A 22,413-nucleotide genomic window follows, 5' to 3' on the forward strand; every position below is an offset into this window, starting at 1 on the left:
CCGTTTCCTTTACTTGGATATTTTATTAATTTTTTTTCCTTTTTTTTTTCTTTTTTCTTTTCAAAATGTGAGATTCTTTAAGCAATATTTTCATCTATAAGCTTGACAAATATGGTACGAAATCTTTCTTTTTCTGTAATTTAAAAATACTTTCCTAAACGCCCATATAAATCGTTATGTAATAGTAATGCTCATGGTGGGCTATCCTCCATTTAAATTATCAGCGATTTCTTTTTAAATTTTATAACAGCAGTAATACAGTAGTACACTGATAAGCTCCTCGTTCTCCGCAATTTGTTGAGTCTTTGAAATCTCATATTTGTACAACACGATTAATACACTCCATAATTAATATAATTAATGCCACCGATTTAAACATTCTACCACTTCGGAGATCATTTATAACAACTACCGGGCCACCATGTCTTTTGACTTTTTATGATCTCCCTTCAGATTTTCGACATTTATTCTTATCACAATCACACCACGTAATACATGAATCATTGTACAGTAGAGATTGGTTACGCTACCTAATCAGAGTATGTACAGAAGTCATAGAAGAGGACAGTTTCGTCCACAGAAAAGTGCACTATTTTACCTCTACATCAAAGTCGAGAACAAGAAGTTTGGTCTCCTCCGTGCCGTTACGACTACCCACTGCACACACCAGTTTTGTATCACTTGCACGTATTCTCCACACAACACCACCACTTCCGCCGCTTTCGAGAGCAACCAAGTTTCTTATAAAATCACCTAAATACACAAAAAAGTTCCATCAAAGAAACAATTAAAAAGAAAAGAAAAAAAGAAAGGAAAAATGCAGCAAGAAGAAACGCACCAGTTTTAACATCCCAAAGCTTAACTGTACCATCATCGGATGAAGTAATTACAAAATGACTGTTGAATTGAAGGCAGGTGACAGCAGACTGATGTTTATTTGGACCAGACAGAGTTTGAAGACAGTGACCACTAACAATATCCCATACTTTAACAGTTGAATCTGCGTTTCCAGACACCAAGATATTATTACGTAGTTCCATTCCCGAAGTGAGCGACTGATGTCCCATTAATGTATGTCTACATGCACCAGTTTCAACTTCCCACACTCTTATGCTTGTATCCAGAGAACCGCTAACAACATGTACACCATCGAACTGATGCAGAAGAAAGAAGAAATATATTAATGTTTTGTAACAGTCGTTACATAATAGTGTTGGTATTAAAAAACGATATGTACATGTGTAACACACGTTGCGTATTATTTTCATGTTTAAAGTTCAATGAACGCTTACTTGGAGGGAATAAACACGATTTGTATGTCCTTGTAAAGTATGAAGGCACTCCTCGCGTTCCGGATTCCAAACCTTAACCATATAGTCGTAAGCGCCACTGACCACTAATTTTCCATCGTATTGCACACATCTAACAGCTGCCAAATGGCCCACAAGCACGTGTAAACATTCGCCAGTATCCACTTGCCACACCCTTAAAGTAGCGTCTCTGCTACCACTGACTACTTTATTACCGTGCAGATGCATACACCTCACCGTTGATGTATGCCCGTATAATGTATGAATGCACTGACCAGTACATTTGCGAGGACCACACACCACCAGTATGTCCAACCAATGTTCTTAAACACTGTGAGAGAAATGTAAAAACGTAAAGCCATAGAACGTGAACAACGACAAAAAAGAAAATTGCAAAGGAACATTGCACAATTTCATGATGTAATATCTCATGTTCATAATTACAACAATTTCTTCTACTTACCTTGCCTGTAACGGCAGACCATACTTTAAGGGTATTGTCATCAGAACCGCTTACAATCCGATTACCAGAGAACTGAAGGCAAGTAATCACATGATCATCGTGTCCTTTTAGGATTTTTGGCGTACGGATCGGTTTCGTCCTCCAATTCATTTTTATATTATGTTGTCTCATATATGCTTGTTTCCAGGGGGACGAAGAGTTACCAGAATTCCTACAATTCTTACGTTTCGTTGGAGGTAAGTCTTTCAAATCTTCTATACCAGCTGCTCTACATTTCTCTTTCCACAATAAATTGTCGTCAGCGAGAAATCGCCAATTACGACAGGTTTGCGCGGCGCGTAAAAGATCCCTAGGTTCTAGAAAAGCTAATACGGACAAGGCCAACTCTTTCGGCAACAACGATATGAAGTCTCTCTGAAATTGAGGTTCAATCACCTGCATCATGTGTCGAACTTGCGTTGGTTCGCATCGTTCGATTAACTCATCTATCGCTAGCATTCTCTCTGCGTTCGACCATCTCTACAGATAGAAGCAATATTTTTAGTTTTTATTTAACTTTAATAACGAAAGAATTTACTTAATCAAAGAACTTCATTTTTTCATACCTGAAATTGTAGAAGCCAATTACTCATTTCAGGTGGAGGATTATCTTTTGTTGGAATAACACATCTCACATGTTTACTTTTATCATCCAACTTCTTAACAATCCTGCAAATAAAACACTCATGTGCTATAAAATGTCTCAGAGCTTCCTCTTAGAAATCTCAATTCCTTTTTAATAATCTTCTTCAAATTATACTTACATCGAATGTGATTTGTCTTCTGGGTTAAGTTTTTTACAAGGTAAACTCGATTCAGTTTCACTTTTACGCTTTCTTTGTGGCTGAACAACATCCAAGGGTACACAAGTATGTAAAACAGGACTATGTACCCGTTGTGTAAGAGACTGAGGTTGTGATGCAGACAATGAACAGTTATTGCTTTTAAGCTCAGGTTCACATTCCGCATCACAAAATATTCCAGTATCACTGATCTAAAATGAAATTAGTCTAGCTGTATTAATGCACTAATTTCTTTTTATTATAGCACATTTGATGCAAAAGTAGCACTAACTTCACTTTCTTCTTCGCTACTATCATCTTCCTCTTCTTCCTCCCCATCTTCTCCATAATCTTCTGATTCTTCATCTTGTGTTAACAGAGAATGCATAGGTTCTAAAGAACTAGGTCCTGGAACACCTTCAATGCCCTCTATAGGACTTGGACTTGTACCACCTGGTTTATTATCAGTTATTTTATTAGACGACGAAGAAGGGACAGACATCACTGGCTTATATCTGATTTATAGTATTACCTGGATATACAGAAAGATAATTGTTTTCTAATCGTTTCCTTAATAGAAAGAATGGTTTATTATACTGAACACGTAGAGCACAAAATATATTATACATAATATAAAAATTCATGAAAACAAGTTATGTGTAAGGTTTAAAATTTAATGCTTTTGCATTTTCATTACAAAACCCGACCTAACACTCTGAAGTACGTTTCTAAGATTTTCTACGGATAAGAAATTATGTAAAGTACTTCCGTTTAAATGACTGTGATTTGTTACATTGAAGGTACCTAAAAGTTTATTAACTTTCATAATGACAGATTATCATTTTGCGTATATTTTGTAACTTTATAAACTATCTAGTACGAACAAATGTAAAATTACAGATGTATGAAAATATTATTAAGGAATTATAAATCAAAGAAGTCACACAAGAAAAGTCAGATTAATGTTTCAATCTTTCGTAAAACGTTTTAAAAGTTAAATAAGAATTTTTAAAAACCGCTGGAAATGTTCTAATATTAACTGCATTGAAGAAAAGAAAAGTAATCTTCCAAAATATGCAAAAATCCTAACCTTAGACGGATCCTAAAACCAAGTTAGATTCGGAACATAGCCTAGAATAATAAAAGGAAGGACCGGTTAGCCACACCCCTAATTTTCATGAGATTATCACCAGGAGTAAACGAATAATGTAGAAAGTTAGAGATGAATAAACAATTCATACTTAGAGTAAATGTTTTTCCTCAGTAGCTTCCTTATTGTAAAACTACTATACGACGGTGATCCAAGTTTCTTAGTTTCGATTAATGTTCTTATCATATGGTCACAGTACGCATTTTTCGTATGTCGGTATTTTGTTAGGTTAGAATACGATAAAACTAACTTTCGGATGAAAAATTTAGGCCAACGAGAATGTTGAAACAAAAATAAGAAACAGGTATAAACACAGAAAAAGATCCATCGGTAGCTCTCGGTAGCTCCGAGGTTTTTATCTCTTCGTACTCGCTGCTTCGTAGACAGGTAGCTGTTGCACATGCGTTTACGTTCACAAGCCGCGTATCCATTGTTTGCCTTCTCATTATTATCCCTGCGATTAAATTCATACGTATCAATTATGCTATGCTTTACAATAATACACAGATGACAGTAAGATTGATAATCAATTTCACTATTTCTTACTTCATTTTCATAATCTGCGATAATCAAGAAAAACGCAATACTTTATAAACAACTTTTAATTAATAATGTTTATAATTTGATAAAGTAGAATTTAAACATTTATTCATATTGAATTAACATCTCTTTATCTTTCGTTTACTGAGAAATGTGTAAAATTTTCATATACATGTCATTATCAAAGTTCGTTTGAAAAAAATTTATAATAGCTGACGTTCGTCGTTTACATGTTTTACATATTACTTCGAATAGAATTAACATCATATTTTTATGATGTTAATCTTTTATTCTTTTCTTCTTCACACATCGTGTGTTTTATGTACTAATATTTTTGCAATTGGTTTGAATACAATGTTCTGTGAACGGGACATTATTTAATGATACACATTAGGAATGGGACATTGTGCGTACGGTATCGTTAAGTTTCTTTAGAAAACGTGTTAGTGAGACACATATGTATGTGATATGTCAAACGGTGACGTTGGACAACTGAATTTTGAAGGTTATCAAACGTTAGAGGTGTTTGAATTTTAAAATTGATTAAAATCAAGCAAAACAGAACATCTTGTCGATGCGGTTGATCACCGTCTCGATCGCCGTTTCTTTTTACTTTCCCGAGACGTTGTGTCCCATCGTGACGGTGAACTACCGTGTAAATATTTAAAAATTTTAGAGCAAAACTTAAGGTTAGGTATAATTTAAAGTAATACAATGGCTTTAGGTACAATATTGCAGGTGAGCCATTCAAACATGTTATTTTCACTATTTTTATTTCACGACCAAACTACCGTTTATAATTGCAAATGTAATTGGTATTTCATAGAAAGCCATAGACCTGGTTACCAAAGCCACTGAAGAGGATCGTAACAAAAATTATGAGGAAGCACTTAGATTGTACGAACATGCTGTTGAATATTTCTTGCATTCTATTAAATGTATGAACATTGTTAGGTTTCTGCCATAATATATTTCATTTATAGTAATCATGTTGCACAAATCAATATGAAGTTGCTTCACCATAATTGCTCTTTTAGATGAAGCACAAGGAGATAGGGCAAAGGAAAGCATAAGAGCAAAATGTACACAATACTTGGAAAGAGCTGAAAAATTAAAAGCATATTTAAAGAAAAGTGTAAAAAAACCTGTGAAAGCAGGCATAGATAATTCTAAAACAGAAGATAAGAAGAGTGATAGTGGAGACAGTGATACAGATAGTGATCCAGAGAAAAAGAAACTTCAAAGTAAATTGGAGGGTGCGATAATTATTGAAAAACCAGATGTCAAGTGGAGTGATGTTGCTGGACTTGATGGAGCCAAGGAAGCTTTAAAGGAAGCTGTTATCTTACCAATACGTTTTCCTCACCTCTTTACCGGAAAACGGATCCCATGGAAGGGTATCTTATTATTTGGGGTAACTTTTTAAAAGAAAACCTTAGTAACTTTACATAAGTATTTTTCAAATAATTTCAAGACATTTCCAGCCACCAGGTACTGGTAAATCTTACCTAGCAAAAGCTGTAGCAACAGAAGCCAATAATTCAACATTCTTTTCTGTATCATCCTCTGACTTAGTAAGCAAATGGCTTGGAGAATCTGAGAAACTTGTAAAAAATTTATTTGAATTAGCCCGCCAACACAAGCCCAGTATCATATTTATCGATGAGATAGATTCACTTTGCTCGTCACGTTCTGACAACGAATCAGAATCTGCGAGAAGGATAAAAACGGAATTCTTGGTTCAAATGCAAGGTAATAAAAGATGTTTGATAACACGTTGAATCGTATAACATATTTTTCCTGTGTATGTGTATTTGCGTGCGTGCGCATTTATATGCGTGTATATAGCAAATTGATGCATCAGGTGTCGGATCAGACAATGATGGTATACTGGTACTGGGAGCTACTAATATACCATGGGTACTGGATGCCGCCATTAGAAGAAGATTTGAAAAAAGGATTTACATTCCCTTACCCGATGAACAAGCTCGTGTTATAATGTTCAAACTTCACTTAGGAAGTACTTCTCATTGCCTAACAGAGGAAAACTTTAAGAAATTAGCAGCTGCTACCGATGGATATTCAGGAGCTGATATAAGTATTATTGTGCGAGATGCGCTTATGCAACCAGTTAGACAAGTTCAAACTGCAACGCATTTTAAACGTGTAAGGGGACCGTCACCGAAAGATCCTTCTATTATCGTGGATGATTTATTGACACCATGCTCACCGGGAGATCCTGCTGCTTTTGAAATGAACTGGATGGAAGTTGAAGGTGACAAATTGTACGAACCACCCCTAACTATGGTAAATATAACATTTTTCCATTTCTTTTATACAGTTATGAGAATTCTACTTTAGTTCACGGTAATTCATAAATATCTTGCAATTTATCTTTCATGTTTAGAAAGATATGTTGAAATCATTAGCGACTACCCGTCCCACAGTGAATGAAGAAGATATGACCAAGTTAGAGAAATTTAAAGAAGATTTTGGTCAAGAAGGTTGATACTCACAGTTTTTTAAGGAAGTCACTATACACTTCCAAAAGTATACTTTGATTATACATGCACTTGCCTTATATCTTCTTTAATTACCGACATTGCTATACACAGTGTTTAAACAGTTTAAACAAAAACATCTAAATTCAAGTTTCTATTTACATTCTTTTTCTTTTTTCTTCTTTGTTTTGTTTCCCTTCAACAATCAGTATGCAGTAACAGTGACGACATTTTAAGCTTGATGCTTATTTATAAACACCGTTTTATCAGAGCTAATATAAAAATCACAGAATGAACAATATAAATATATTTTGAGATAAAAATTTGTTAGATTTTAGTCGGCGAAAAAAAGCAATAGACTGTTTTTTATTCAGAAGTGCGAGGAAAAGTCGATGTGCGGTCCGTAATGTGTAATGTATAGTGAATTCGCCGCGTTTTTAACTTATAATTACGGCTATACTTGTACCTAACAAATTAATTGTACAATATGTAAGTTTAATAAGTGTTTTTGAACAATATTTACGTTTATAGATTACCAATTTGTTTGTATGTTTTATAATTTTGATCTTAGTAATTAACGACACATTGTGTACGATATCTGCATTCATTTTCCCCGATAAGTGAAAATTACAAGTAATCGATTTAAATGATTCGCTAAATTAAATAAACGCGGTTATAAGTAGTATGTGATATACGTGTATGTATTTCAAATAAGCAGAATACTGTTTCCATGTAAATTGTTTTTATTGTTAACTAAATAAATAACAAGCTGTACAAGACGAAACTTCAATTTCCTCAATAGTGTTTAGAAACGATATCAGTTGATGGTTTTATAAATGTAACAAGAAACTTGTATGAATTCACGGAGGGCAGTGTCTTAAAAATTCGGAGTCCATATAAACAACAGTTATCGTAATATCATCACGAAATATTCGTACTACTTCTTTTGGTAACGTTAATAATTGTGATAATTTGGCATGGTCTATACCATATTCGGTACCGCCGAGTGCATTTCTCAATAAATGTGTTGCCGCATTACAATCGAGAGGCTTCTTTTTCAAGCCCTCTTTACGTTGCAACAACATTTTGTTTATTTCCGACAATTTCATATTTTTACGAGGTAGCCTTAATGGATTCAACGTTACTTTTCCACTCATATGCTCACCTACTAAACGTACTGCCTGTAACGGTGACATTAAATCCCACAAACCGTCGCTAGCTATTATAAGGAATTTATCTCTAGGTGTTAGTCTATGATATTTAACTTCTGGTTTTGCTGTTAAATACGGTGGTGTACGATAATTCGGTGGAATTGCAGCTTCACCGAAATACGGCACCACTACTTCCTTTAAAGTATTTTTGCTCCATTTGTAACGAAAATCACCTAGCGAACGAAGAGGCGCCAATTGCCCAAGTAGTCGTTCCATTTTAATTACTGTTGACTTTTCATTCGCTGGATGCTCCGATAGAATTCTCTCAACTTCTAAACGATTGTCAGTGTTATGTCCCATGGTCATCAACTTCGCAGACCAACCGTCATTTTCTGCAATAAAATACAAAATGGAATAAAATTCATACCCGAAAGTACACCGAGTACTGCTTGGCAATCGCCTACTCCTGCGACGTGAAGATGTGGACCGTCTATATGTGCAACAGCTGCTACAGCACCAGACATTGCAACAGCCACTGTCCTGGCAGTGCTATTTTTACCTAAATTTAAAAGTGCTTCGTTCGACAAATCATTATCTAATCGGAGAAATGCGTTTTCTAACGCTGTTTCCATTTGAAATTCTTTTGTACATTCCGATTCTATTAAATCCTTTACAAAAGTTAAGAAACTTGCTTGATGAAGATCTCTAATATCAGAAACAAAGTCCACTTTATCGTTGAACATTTGAAGAAGTTCTAATTTATTATTGGAGTTCACTGTGCTGAGATATTGTTTCAATAACTTTGTAGGTAATAAGCATGCCGATATATAGTGAAAAAGTCTTTTAGAAATAATTTGTGCACAAGTGACACCTCCATGACCGTCGAACACACCTAGCAATATTCCTAAAATAAACATATGGCCTTGTTGTATAAAAATGAAAATTCTTATGTTATGTTACAAACAGTTAATTGTGTCACTATTTTGTATAGCTTTTATACCTTTTGTAAGTAAGCATTGGGCCTCTGATCGTGTATCTTCTATAGGATTATTAGATGCCAGTTGATTTGAATCATAGTATTTTATAGAACTTTCTCCATTGAATTCTTTGGTATATTCGTTGGCTTGTAGAATTGCAGTAACCTACAATGCAGTAATCAATACATTTGAATCAACTTTACAAATTAATTTGCTAAGGTTTAGTTACCTCTTGTGGTGTAAGCCGTGGCAAAGCCATGTACAATCTTTGGACACATTTGTTGCTACTCCATTCATTCTGTCTAATGCATACATTGCTGACAGTTTTAATTAAATTACTGCTAACGTTTTGTAAGACCATTCTACTTTTGCAATACTGTAGTATATTTGTGCTAGCACATTTTCGTGCCTTTTCTCCTACAGCACATTTTGTCTATTTTGCAGGTTATGTTAAATATTCATCTTTTCAATGTCTTTTCAAGGATAATTGTTTTCGTAAAGTTATATATACTATACAGTATCTTTATACACTATTTCACCAGTATTATTGCTGCATTTATTAAAAATATACATATACCTTATTATGCCAACTTTAGTAGCAAGTACTTCACGTCGACTTGACAATGATGAAGTAAAATTAACACCTCTTAATCTCTATGCATTCAAGTGAAATATAATCCTTATTTATTACCTTCTGAATTGCAAACTCCGTAAAAATATAAAAAGGAATTGTTTTTTTTTTTTTTTTTTTTTTGGTTTTCAACTTTAACTGCGTTGCAATTTTGTCATAAAATTGAAATATAATTAATATAAACTATTTCGCCTTTAACGTACTTTACGTCTAACAAAATAAAAATAATGATTCAAATGATAACTGAGTCCGATTTTATTTCATAGTATGGTATATGCTAATATTGAAAAACAAAAATACAATAATGAATAAGTATTCAACTCTTCGGTTAACAGGAATTATGCAATGGAAGAGAAAAAAAGAAGAAACAGTGAAAAATAACATAAATGATCGAAATAATCTGCGAAAAAAAGAATGCAGTTTTGTTTGAAACAATTTAAAATTTGACCGGTAATGAAATACCATGATAAATTAAACATTATATACGAATGATGAATAGGATATTTATAAAATAAAAATTATTCATTTTTCTTGTATGCTGTTTTCTTATAATTGCATGATTTTCATTAAACAATACAAAAGTTTTCGTTTAGATTTATTTATGTCCCATATTTGAAATAAATGGACATAATGCTAGTAAAAAGAACTAAAAGATGCTACTTGTTTTATTGTGTCTGTAATTATTCCATTACGTGCAAGAATTTTAAACTCGAAAAACAATATTCTAATGATATGAATTTACGGGTAAAGGGGAAGGTTGAATGTGTGTGTCCAGTGACAAAGAAAAGAAAAGATGTAGAAAAGGAAAGTACTATATTTGGGGTAATTTGTAATTGAAAGAATAACCTTAAATGCAAGAAATTCCTGATTCCGGTTATAATGTATTAGAAAACGAAAGTGAAAACTTTCGTTAGATTTTTTGCCACAATTTTCGATGGTACGAACAGTGTGAATATTATAACTCAAAGGTAAGTTTCGTTTAAAGATATCCCCTAGAATATTACCAGAAATGTGTATTTCTATTGGCAGAACTGTCTTCGAAGACAATTTGAACGCAGAGAAATTTGAATTTCAAAACTTAGTTTACCTTCAACGGTTGGTGATGGGTGTCTGTGTCTAAATTAATAGATTTTGCTATGGTGTTTAATAAGAGAGATTTGGCGAAAGCATTTTCGCCCAGTAAGGTTAAAAAGTTCCCGAAGAAACGGCTTTCCAGTAATGGAATCAAGTCGAATACGAGTGGAAGCACAACTTCATCGATACAAACTGAGTCCAGTTCACAGACGAGTATCAAGGTAATCGTAAGAGTACGACCGCAGAATGAACATGAGCTTCAGGGCAATTGCAGAACTCTTATAAAAGTTGTCGACGATAAAATGCTTATTTTTGACCCGAAAACAGAAGAAAATCCGTTCTTTTATCACGGCGTTGCTCAAAAGGGACGTGACTTGCTTAAGAAACAAAATAAAGAATTACAATTCATCTTTGACAAAATATTTAACATGCAATCTGATAACACTGATGTATTCGAAGGAAGTACCAAAGAATTAATATGTAATCTTTTGGATGGTTATAATTGTTCTGTATTTGCATATGGAGCAACAGGAGCTGGAAAAACTCATACTATGCTTGGCAACAATGAAGATCCTGGTATTACATACAGGACAGTAGCAGAATTATTTTCTGAAATAGAAAAGCAGGGTGAACACCGTGAATTTAATTTAGGCGTAACATATTTAGAAATTTACAATGAGAATGTGCAAGATCTTTTACATAGATCTGGACCTTTACATTTAAGAGATGATGGTAGATGTGGAGTAATTGTTGCTGGTCTTAAAATAATTGCTATTCATAGCGCCGAAGAATTATTAACACTTCTGGCAAAGGGTAACAGAAATCGTACCCAGCACCCTACTGATGCAAACGAAGAAAGTAGTAGAAGCCATGCTGTTTTTCAAGTTTATATTAACATTACCAACAAATTGGATGGTCAAGTACGACAAGTCAAGCTATCCATGATTGATTTAGCTGGGTCTGAGAGAGCTTCTGCTACAGGTTGTAAAGGACCAAGGTTTAAAGAAGGTGCAAATATTAATAAATCTTTACTGGCTCTAGGAAATTGCATTAATAATTTGGCAGACGGTGCAAAACATATAACATATAGGGATTCTAAATTGACACGTCTCTTGAAAGATTCATTAGGTGGAAATTGTCAGACAGTTATGATAGCTAATATTGCACCATCTAGCTTTAGTTACGAAGATACGTACAATACGCTAAGGTATGCAGATAGAGCCAAGAAGATCAAAACTCACATAAAGAAAAATATTCTATCATGTGAGATGCATGTAACTGCATACATAAAAATGGTCGAGGAACAAAAGAAGGAAATAAACTATTTGAAGCAAAAGTTATTAGCATTTGAAAGTGGTCAATCGATGCGTATACTACCAGAGAACAGTACAGATAGTAAGATCAATGAGGAAATGGACAAACACGTGCAAACCATTAGCAATAAACTTTTAGAATTACTTCAAAAAAAGAAAGTTCTAAATGAGAAGGTTCTGTCATTGGAAAGTGCTGACAAAATATTATGTTGTAGAATTCAATACAAAAAAGCAGCAGATGAAAGATTGCATAACTTAACAGCAACTGTTGAAGCTTCAACACCTGAAGAGCAAAATGCGAGTGGTAAGTCAAGAGTTAATAAATCTTTGCATTATTTCGAACGGCAAAGAGATTCCTTGAAAATACAAATGGAAGCGGCATGGAAAGAATTGTGTTTGATAGAGGTAGAATTACAAAAATTGAATGTGGAATTGAAGTCAAAGAAGTTAGAAGATATAATTGCACTACAAACTTGCGAAATAAAAAATTCTAGACTACAGCAAGAGTATGAACATATAAGGAAAGTAAGTAATCTTCAACAATGTGAAATGCAGTCTTATTCTTCAATGATTAAAGTGATGAGTACAACAGTACAAAATTACTATAACATGATGACAGGATATGGAACAATGACAGACGCAATGAAAGAAGAATTTAAACAATTGATCAAGTTATTGGAAGGAGTGAAAAATATCAAATGGTCAGATATGGAAACTATCGACCATGAGGAACATTTTTATAGTTTAACCTGCCTTAGCACAACTAATCTAATGGATCCTCTTAACAATAAAATGCCTACATTTGTGTTACATCCAACAGATCAACAAAACCAAGACAATTGTACTAAAGATGCATTAAATGCAACTTTTAATGCATCTTGTCCTGAGACAGACAACATATTGGATGCTCATGATGTAACTGTTACATTGCAAGAAGATTCAAATGCGAGTTGCAATGAAGATACAAAAGTGACAAAAGAAAATGCAGAAGGAGAGCATAGTAACGCGAATTTTATACAAGAAAAGGCGAAAAAGCGTGTTCTTTCAGATAGAAATAATGTTAATGTGACAAAAACTTCTGCCAAACTAGCAAAACATAAAGGTGCTACACTCTGCACAATAGGTACCAAAGGTAAAGAAAATAAACAATGTGTGCCAAAATCGCACGTAACAATGAGTGCTAAAAGTATTGCTATATTAAATAAGTTAAAAGTAGACAGACTTAAAAAAGACAATTTGAATATCAATATGTCAGATGGAGCACTGAAAGTAGTGAGAGAAAAAGAAAGGAGAGGATTGATGGCAACACATCCATATCAAAAAGCAAACGGAAAGCAAAAGTGAGCATATTATTTGACAAAATATATAAATATAACGTCTGTATTGATTAGTAGTGGAGGAAAATATATTGTAATTTGTGTCAGGTTAACAGTGGTTAATAATGACGGTAGATTATATTTTCACATTCTATAGAAGTAGTCATATTCAATATGTATGTTTCACGTGGAATGAACAAAAATTGTACATCGTTACAGACTCGTTCCAGCGCTGCCTTCGTCACGTGTGCCCTGGTAGCAGCAATAACGATCAGTAATATAATGATATAAGAAACGTATATGTAACTATTTATGTTCGAGCCAGTAAAAATAGGTGCAGAGAACTGGTTAAACATTTTACATTTCTATTAAAATATAAGTATAAAAACTGCTTTGTGCAGGTCGACGTTACCGTACTTGTATAAAAACGATTCTGTAACAAGGAGAATAATAGTTCAGATTATGTTAAGTAAAGTTATAAAAATATAAATGTATCTTTTGATATACTTATTTCATAAAGGTATGCACAACAATCAACGTTGCACGTCAACGATATTTTAATGAATTATTTTAAAGGCTGAATACAAAATAGGCACAAGAACATATAACAATGTCAATTTAATCTTATACGAGGTGACATTTACTTGATATTATTTTGTACTGTGGTGCAATAATCGATACCCCGCACACGAGCGAGATTGGTTTACAGGGCACTGCAGTTACCTAAAAATGTATAGTATACATCGACACGCACGGAAACAGTAAGCCGGTTTTTTCTTAGTTTTCATATTTTTAACATACACTTTGTAAATAAGTAACGAGAGACATATACTGTGTGCACTATTAGATTTACTATTGCGTCCCTAATTTATTGTCGGTTGCTTTAATCAGTTGAAAATACAAAAAAAAAAAAGTTGGTTTTTTTATCATAGCAGAACAAACGTTTCAATGAAACCAAAAGTTGGACTTTTATATCATTGCTTTTAAACGTGTCTCGAAGCATCTTTTCCCTTTCTTTCTTCTGCTTGTCTTATAATGTAACTTGTATTCGAAATCACAGCGTTTAAAAGTGCGAGCAAGAATATGGTTGCGTTGTACAAGCGTCAATCGCCAAGTGACACGTCCGATGGGCTCTATTCTGCACGCTGCCCGGCCGAAGCTGGCTTGGAAAAAACCCAGGGTGAGTCACCCATCCAGCGCCAGGCGTCAAAAACAGATTTTCTGACACCAGTTTGAACAACGTACAATTTTTTCATAATACTCGAAAACGGAATGTAAAGTTAAGAAATTATTTATTAACATGCCAAGGCGTTTAAACCCGGAGGTCATCTTTTTAATACTTACACAATGAAATATTATATTTGAAATTTTATTAATATTTATTTCACTCTTGACCTACTGAATAATTACAACACTTTTTGTACGATTATCTTATTTTGTGCTTCGCATTTGATAACTTTCCATTACGGTTTTTTTCCTATAAATAATAATATGTATAAATATTAGTACATCGATATTCAGTTTGCAGCAAGTATGCCAAATAAGCAATATATTTGTAAGTACAATTTAATTTCTGCTTTCGAGTTACTTACGTATTTTTCCAAAGCATGGAGTATCTGTGTAGTAAGTGTTAACATTTTAAGTTCCATAAATTGTCGTGCTGTAACTGCTGTCGGTGTGACCGATCTTGAACGATCGAACAGCGATACTAACGACTGGAATAAGAATGCTAAAAAAGCTAGAGATGCCATTACACTCAAAGGATCGAAAGCTCTGAAAGACATATGCTGTGTGTACGTGAGACAGTAACAGCTATACAACACGGTAATCATAACAATTGATTTAACAATAAATTTAAAAAAGTTAACTGTAATAATATTTTTCATTTCAAGCACATACTCACGGATAATAGGTAGAAGTGACAGCTGTTTCTCCATACCCATTGTAATAATTTCGACCTTGAATACCTGTAGATAGTTTACTGTATTCTGAGGTCTGTACAAAGAAGAAATAAAAAATAAATATATTCTCCTCTTTTTAAATATTAAAGTGTTACACAATGAAATTTTGCAAAAACAGTTGTGGGAAAAATTGAATAAATTTTATGAATTTCTAAATCATTTTCCGCGTAAGAAGCATTTGCTAACGTTTTACGCAAAATAGTACAAAATACTCCAATTTTCAATAAAATTTTAAACATTCTTCGTAGAATATGTAATGTAACACGCGAAGAAACTTAATATCGCTATCTTTATCGTGTAATATTCATTCCCTTTAATTTAATGTAATTTATCTTTTTCGGTTGCTTACATTCATTCTACAAAGACGATCAGTTTTCCCTTTATATTTCTTCTATGCGCTGCGAATGCATTTATAGCTTTTGAGATGCATCCGTTGTTTCATACACGCTCTACTTATTTATGTTACGATATCACGAAGTATTTTTTCCTGTTCTTCCGGAATAAAATGTACATGAAATTGAGCGTGTCCGCTATAACGAATGGACGAAGACTGTGCGTTATACTTATCATTGCAGTGACACTATATGCATACATTGTAGATTGTATTTAAAAATTTTATATATACAGAGTTAGTAAATAGTGGAAGTGTTAATGATATTATGTGAATTCCTACTTAATTACATTATTAGTTATATCACCAAAACTTCTTTTTCTTCTCTTCTCTTCTACGTGAATGTTTTATAATAATTATACTAACCACTATATTGACAAATATTACAATGTTCTAATTAGCATTTATTCTGTATTCTCGTAAAATTTCAAATTTAACACATTTTTAACAGCTTGTTTATACTTGTTGATCGAAAATGGATCTTCCCCCTTATTTATTAGATCGGAAACTGCAGTCCTGTATTCTGCTGCGTGCGGTATATGTTCATAACTGGAATCGATTGGCGAGTTTGGCCAATTATACATAGTTGTTAAAGACTTTCTGCTTTTGTTTTTATCCCAGTCATAGTACTCCATATCTGCTTCTGATTTTTCAGTTTCCCATGGTTCTACACGCTGAAAAAATTTACAATATTATCCTAAACAGCTTTTGTTTGTATTATTTCACTTGTACAATACGCTAATTAGAAAGCTAGCAGAACTAATAGCAAATAACTTACCCAAGATATATGAAATAAGGCTGTTAGAAGGTATTTTACATAATCCAAATTTTGTTTTTTAGTTGGACATCTGTCTGCAGTTATTGTTATTACATCTGTATGAGGATTGTATTTATCACCTATTAACCTAAGCATTTTGTCTTTAGCATGTGCATCTAAATGCAAAGAGGATAGTTTCACTCTTAGACTCACTATTCTGGCAAGAGGTTCTCTTATTGTAGGTGAGGAATAACAATAATTGGATGAAATTATTTGAAGAGGAAAGTGTTTTTGGCACTCTTCGTTTGTTTGCAATTCTGTTGGCCATTTTGTGCAAAATCTTCTTAAGGCCATGCAGTGTTTCTTAATCGCAGGTGGAGTGAGATGTAAAAAGTTTGGAATTTTCATTAGCTCTGCATTTGCATACTTATCAGGATGCATACCTTTAGGATTTTTATATCCTTGTTTTAAAGGAAGTGGGACAGTGTGTGGTTGAAATGTTCGTGCTGTGGGCCAAATTGCCTGCCAATTTTGATCTATTGGCATTGCTTCAGCTTTGGGTGGACCCATTTTTGTTATATTTGAAGCCTTTTTTCTAAGCATCCGCTTTTCCTTCGGCATTAATTCTAACACTCGAAACTCTATGAGAGAAAATGATACGTTCTGTATAAAAAATTGTAATATATGGTTTAAGCAATAATACCACAATACCTATATCGTCTTTATCCTCAGTAACAGCGGTCTGAGCAACACACTGTGTGCTTGTTGTGGAAGATAACGGTGAAAATCTCATAATTTTTAGTACTGCCGCAATATTATTGGCTTCATAGCGTCGTATTAGTGATAACATTTCGACAATTATTCTTTAATACCTTGTTAATAACCTACAATCACGTACTAAGTGTATATATCGTAAGCAACTAAATCTCTGAACGGTTCAATTCCATACATTCCCTTCGATTGTGCAACGCACGCTGGAACTGTTGCTATAGTGTAGTGCTTTCTAAACTTATTTTGTCACGGAATTCTTATACGATTTTTCAAAAATCGAGGGAGACTCGCCATCCTAATTTCAATAAGACGTTAAATGAAACGAAAATTGTTGTAAAATAAATTCTTACGAAATTTGATTAAAAGACACGATATCTCGCGGATCCCTCTTAGAGAAACACTGCTATAGTGTATTATGAAGTATAATTGAAATTTTATTTCGTTCCTACTTAATTGGTAAAAGAAATTCATGTAAAAAATTTGTCTATAGGTTTTTTGAATAAACAGCATTTAACAATTTCGTAGCTAATAATCGTTCTTTAGTTTTACATCTTTCCTTTTTGTAATTGATAAAATCAATCTACGTGTTATTTTAAATAAAATCAATTATGTATCCTCTAAATTTCGAATGATTTCAATCTAATACACACACTATATGATATAATTTGCATTTTAAGGATCTGAATGTTAGTGTACGTTCCGAAAAGTTCGCAAAGTTTTAATGGAATGTTAAAGTAACAATACTACGTAATTTAGTAATTTTCAATAAGTTTTAATATTAGTACATATAATGAAAAAGAAAGAGTAAATGCCTAAAAAGGATACTTGAAAAATTCATTGTAATATGAAATGTGACAAAAAAAAAAGAATGTAAAATGCGTGACGTTGTATAACTGCTGCAAATGAGATCAGAGGTTTGTGTATTTTGAGAGATGACGCTTTTCGTCGTGTCTGTTGAATTTTTTGTATACAGTGCATTATGGAATGATGGCGTCTCCCCGTCCAAAATCTCCGCGACCACCTATATCCACGAGGAAGGATGAAAAAGAAGAGAGTTTTTGGGATAAGATTGGCACGTTGGGTCGAAAAAAGCGTATTAAAGAAGGTATCGCATTACGTTTAGCGTAACGTTATTTCAAGCTAACCTTGCTTGTGCTTCTCTCTTCTAAGAACCTACAGAATGTATTTCCTTATATGGTACGAGTGATTTGTTGCTTTAAGCTTTCGTTTACCGTTTAACAAAAAATGAGCGTCGTTTTTCGATTTGCTTTTTAAAAACCTTTCTTATTTGTTTGTATAGGTAATTGATGTTTTGTTTTGAATTTGCTTGTTTGTAGTGCAAGAAGTACAGGAAGAAGGGAAATATGCAATAGATTCGCCAGGGTATGCAGCCAATCCAGAAATGCCACCTGAGGAATATGCGTTGGATGAAAACGAGGAACGTTCTATGATAGAGCCTAGATCATTGGAGGACTCGAAGCTGAAAGAGCTGATATTTGTTTTAATCGAATGGATTAACGATGAATTAGCAGAGCAACGAATTATCGTAAAAGATATTGCAGAGGATTTATACGACGGGCAGGTACTGCAGAAATTGTTAGGTATGCTAACAATTAATAATGAAATTATATGGAATTTAAAAATGTGTTGGGTATACATAGCTAACTTAATAAATATAATGAAATATAATTTTAGAAAAGTTAACAGGAGAGAAATTGGATGTTCCTGAGGTGACCCAATCTGAGGAGGGGCAGAAACAGAAGTTGGCTGTTGTTTTATCAACCGCTAATCGGGTATTAGGTCGTTATCCTCCATATAAATGGAGCGTAGAATCTGTTCATTCGAAAAATATCGTAGCCATTTTGCATTTATTGGTGGGATTGGCGAGACAATTTCGAGCGCCTGTTAGACTGCCAGAACGAGTAGCTGCTCAGGTTGTAGTTGTGCGTAAGAAAGATGGTCAACTGATCCATAGAACGGTTAGGGAAGAAATTACATCGACGTATGACGACTTGGGAATGCGTTGTGAACCAGACGCTTTTGATACTCTTTTCGATCATCCTCCTGATAAATTAGCTGTGGTTAAAAAGGTGTGTGCGGTTTGTATGATTTATAGATAATAAGCCGCCGATCGAACGATTGTACAATTAACACTGTTATTTTTTAGTCGTTAATCACTTTTGTCAACAAACATCTAAGTAAAGTTCATTTGGAGGTGACGGATTTAGATACGCAGTTTCACGATGGCGTGTTTTTAACGCTTCTACTTGGACTTCTCGAAGGATTTTTCGTACCCTTAGGGAGTTTTCACCTGACGCCTAAAACACACGATCAGAAGGTGCATAACGTTTCATTTGCATTCGATATTATGCAAGATATTGGATTGCCAAAACCGAAAGCGCGCCCAGAAGGTTTGTATTGCCTGCAGTTTTTCTAATCACATGGTACCGAATGTAAGTAATTTACTATGAAATGTATAATTCCGTTTTGTTCACAGATATCGTAAACTTGGATCTAAAATCAACTCTACGGGTGTTGCATAATTTGTTCACAAAGTACAAAGGCATGAATTGAAATGGGAAATGACTGGAAAGCAGCGGATAAACATAATAAGACTCGACATATTAACGACAATTAATTAACGTTACTAATGTACTAACCAAAGAGTATGCTTTTTACAATCGGTACACGCACGAGCAGCACCCTTATGCATATATGGGGGGCGGGGTTACGTTGCGGCACGCGGGGTAGAAAGAAGAGAGGGAAGAATAAGTGGCGACATGAAAGGGGGGGATATTGTTATTCGTCGTTAAATCAAACTTTGTCCAATATTACAGATCTTACATTGTTGTTACTGAAATGAACTATAAGAAATAATAAATTTTGTATATTTTTACGAGGCTTCTAAGAAATATACAACTTTAAACATTTAACCACATGTTTGATCTTTTTATCGTGCCTTATTATATTTTTCTATTAATTTGTTTGTACGAACAAATGGTCGTTAAAATTTTCATAAGCTTTTTTTGCCGTACCGATACTTATACGTGGCTATTTCGTAGCATTTAGTCCAAATAAACTGTAAAATAAATATTATTAAATGTTTGCCTATTATGTCTATTTGTGTTACGCGTGAACGTAGATAAGAGGACAAGACGATAAAATAATCTTTAGTTTCTTCACAGACGACGTACAGACGATACACCTATTTAAATAGCATCTTATGGTACTTTTTGTCCAGAGATTCGGGGCCGAGAAAACCGCTTATCGATTTAGCATAGAATAAGTTTACAATATTAGCGTAGTGCTTTTGGAATTAAACGTAACTACGAAATTACTACCCACCCACGCAATCCAATATATTTAATCGCGTTTACTGCGAAGGATAACTCGTCCAGGTATTTAGCAATACAGAAATGAGTAAGGCACGGAAGAGGATAGATGAAGACACGAATACCGGTAGAGTAATGAGTAAGACAAGGGGAGGAAATTTTTAAAGCGAAACTTGCGCCATCTCGCGTCTGGCGATATACAAGCAAAACGGTTCCTATTGGTCCGCGGATACATAACACTCCATCTCTCCCGCGCGCTGAATCAAGTCGGCCAGGAAAAAAATCATCAATAACTAAATAATTACGATGATTTTGTGAACTTTTAGAATTGAAGAATAAAGTGTGGACCTTCGGCAACTTTCACATATAGATTTTAATCAACTACACTCCAGCGATAATTAGTTATAAGCAATTACATTACGCGATGTCGGTAACGATACCGCATACCTTTACGGTTTATCAGTAATTTCATTGCCTTCTACTAAATTCTCATACAACTAATTGTACGAATCTTAAGGACAATTCCCTTAGCTACATTCTTATATAATTTTTATTAACATATTCGGTTTGGTTCAAGAGTTATTAAATATTGCACGAGAGAGTCCCCTATTCATCATACTCGAGTATAGACAAATGTTACAAACAATTGCCAATATCTAATAAACTACATCACTTACGGCTACGAAAATTAATGGAGAATATAAATAAAAGTCCATTCTACATTCTACATGCTTGGAAGTGCATAATTAACCACCGGTGTCTATTGAAATAACGAAAATGCGTTGCGATTGAATGCGACGGGTGTATTTAATACTACCTCGAAGAATGTTAAATAACTATGAAACCAGAAGGGATGTGTTGATAAAGCTTATACGAGTATACGGCCAAAGGAGTTACCTTTCAGACGCAACTAGTTAGTTGCAAGAGAATTTAGTAGAAAGTTATGAAATTATTGATAAACCGTAAAGGTATGCGGTACCGTTACCGTCACCACATATTAAAATAGTTAATAACTAATTATCCAAAGGGTCCAGTGCATTAAAATCTATATGAGAAAGTTGCTAATTGTACACAATACGTTCCTCAATTCTAAAAGTTCACAAAATCATCGTAATTATTGAGTTATTAATGATTTTTCCCTGACCGACTTAATGTCGACCAGACCGCCATCAGGAGGCGGAGCTTAGATACCCACGGACCAATAGGAAACGTTTCTCTCTATCCTACTCGCAGACTATTGCGTTCCTTGTCTAATACCTCTGTTGACATTCTGCGTTTCTATTAAAAAGTTTTAGTTTGCGTTGCCAAACACGAGACGGCGCTGGCGTCACTATATTGAAATTCTCTGTCTTTATCTATCCTTATATATCTCCTTGTCTAACTCATTTCAGTTCTGTCCTAAGGAATATTGTTAAACTTTGGCTGCGTGAACTAACGTCTCGTTACTGGGAACACAGAATGTAAATAGAGGTATCAGACAAGGAACGGACTACTGTGCGAAAAGGATATATATGTAAAGTGATTTCTATTGGTCCGCAGGTCGCTGATCTCCGTCTTCCAGGGCCGTAAATCGAGTCAGCAAGGGTAAAATTATTATTAACTCAATAATTACGATGATTTTGTGAGCTTTTATAATTGAAGAATAAAGCGTGGACCTTCAGCAACATTGGTAATATTAAAGAAATGAAAAATTCATTACATGTACGAATTTTGATCTGCTTAGTACATGCAATTGTACTCTAATTTACAATAAATATTATCGAAAGGGGAAGAATTCAAAGAATCCTCATTATACTGCAATAAAAAATATGAGAGGACAATATTTCATTGGCGGATGGATGATTCATCCGATGCGTAAATATGTACTATGTTCTACAACAGACGACGGTACAGGAGATAGGACTACCATTTTCGTGTGTCGCTACCAACATTATCGATTCAGCATAGAAAAAGA

The 22,413-nt window shown here is 34.1% G+C and overlaps 7 protein-coding genes across 10 annotated transcripts; 3 read left to right on the plus strand and 4 right to left on the minus strand.

The window, feature by feature from the left end:
• Positions 1-119: 119 nt before the first annotated feature.
• LOC108575801 (F-box/WD repeat-containing protein 7) lies at positions 120-4,160 on the minus strand. The gene is given in 9 exon segments (XM_017938697.1): positions 120-753; positions 839-1,154; positions 1,293-1,589; positions 1,591-1,641; positions 1,774-2,292; positions 2,379-2,481; positions 2,577-2,806; positions 2,887-3,126; positions 3,836-4,160. Coding segments are annotated over 8 exon segments (1,890 nt in total). The 5' UTR covers positions 3,097-3,126; positions 3,836-4,160; the 3' UTR covers positions 120-589.
• Positions 4,161-4,722: 562 nt separating this feature from the next.
• Positions 4,723-7,261, plus strand: LOC108575800 (vacuolar protein sorting-associated protein 4B). The gene is made up of 6 exons (XM_017938696.1): positions 4,723-5,022; positions 5,111-5,222; positions 5,322-5,698; positions 5,769-6,036; positions 6,149-6,591; positions 6,692-7,261. Exons 1-6 carry the CDS (start codon positions 4,999-5,001, stop codon positions 6,791-6,793), a joined length of 1,326 nt encoding a protein of 441 aa, XP_017794185.1. The 5' UTR covers positions 4,723-4,998; the 3' UTR covers positions 6,794-7,261.
• A 298-nt stretch (positions 7,262-7,559) lies between these two features.
• Positions 7,560-9,441, minus strand: LOC108575839 (pyruvate dehydrogenase [acetyl-transferring]-phosphatase 1, mitochondrial). Its single transcript, XM_017938747.1, has 4 exons — positions 9,143-9,441; positions 8,937-9,078; positions 8,364-8,840; positions 7,560-8,328 (listed from the first exon to the last, which is right to left on the minus strand). The coding sequence occupies exons 1-4, from the start codon at positions 9,272-9,274 to the stop codon at positions 7,646-7,648; spliced, it is 1,434 nt and encodes a 477-aa protein (XP_017794236.1). The 5' UTR covers positions 9,275-9,441; the 3' UTR covers positions 7,560-7,645.
• Positions 9,442-10,668: 1,227 nt separating this feature from the next.
• Positions 10,669-13,514, plus strand: LOC108575863 (kinesin-like protein KIF18A). Its single transcript, XM_017938776.1, has 2 exons — positions 10,669-13,271; positions 13,467-13,514. Exons 1-2 carry the CDS (start codon positions 10,681-10,683, stop codon positions 13,504-13,506), a joined length of 2,631 nt encoding a protein of 876 aa, XP_017794265.1. The 5' UTR covers positions 10,669-10,680; the 3' UTR covers positions 13,507-13,514.
• Positions 13,515-14,673: 1,159 nt separating this feature from the next.
• LOC108575766 lies at positions 14,674-15,574 on the minus strand. The gene is made up of 4 exons (XM_017938660.1): positions 15,558-15,574; positions 15,151-15,242; positions 14,840-15,020; positions 14,674-14,724 (listed from the first exon to the last, which is right to left on the minus strand). Exons 1-4 carry the CDS (start codon positions 15,561-15,563, stop codon positions 14,674-14,676), a joined length of 330 nt encoding a protein of 109 aa, XP_017794149.1. The 5' UTR covers positions 15,564-15,574.
• A 422-nt stretch (positions 15,575-15,996) lies between these two features.
• Positions 15,997-17,491, minus strand: LOC108575810 (28S ribosomal protein S35, mitochondrial). The gene is made up of 3 exons (XM_017938710.1): positions 17,068-17,491; positions 16,378-16,997; positions 15,997-16,273 (listed from the first exon to the last, which is right to left on the minus strand). The coding sequence occupies exons 1-3, from the start codon at positions 17,204-17,206 to the stop codon at positions 16,004-16,006; spliced, it is 1,029 nt and encodes a 342-aa protein (XP_017794199.1). The 5' UTR covers positions 17,207-17,491; the 3' UTR covers positions 15,997-16,003.
• On the plus strand, positions 16,576-20,020 carry LOC108575809 (beta-parvin). Of its 4 annotated transcripts, none has more exons than XM_017938709.1 (6): positions 16,576-16,598; positions 18,101-18,232; positions 18,465-18,728; positions 18,823-19,217; positions 19,295-19,538; positions 19,625-20,019. In XM_017938709.1, the coding sequence occupies exons 2-6, from the start codon at positions 18,112-18,114 to the stop codon at positions 19,699-19,701; spliced, it is 1,101 nt and encodes a 366-aa protein (XP_017794198.1). In that variant the 5' UTR covers positions 16,576-16,598; positions 18,101-18,111; the 3' UTR covers positions 19,702-20,019. The 4 variants fall into 4 exon arrangements, with proteins under 4 accessions (XP_017794198.1, XP_017794195.1, XP_017794196.1 ...); XM_017938706.1 differs by lacking the exon at positions 16,576-16,598 and adding an exon at positions 16,645-16,742 and having other exon boundaries at positions 19,625-20,020; XM_017938707.1 differs by lacking the exon at positions 16,576-16,598 and adding an exon at positions 17,092-17,136.
• Positions 20,021-22,413: the final 2,393 nt, after the last annotated feature.

This window comes from Habropoda laboriosa, unplaced genomic scaffold (assembly GCF_001263275.1).
Source record: "Habropoda laboriosa isolate 0110345459 unplaced genomic scaffold, ASM126327v1 scaffold243, whole genome shotgun sequence".
In the NCBI taxonomy this organism is placed as follows: Eukaryota; Metazoa; Arthropoda; class Insecta; order Hymenoptera; family Apidae; genus Habropoda; species Habropoda laboriosa.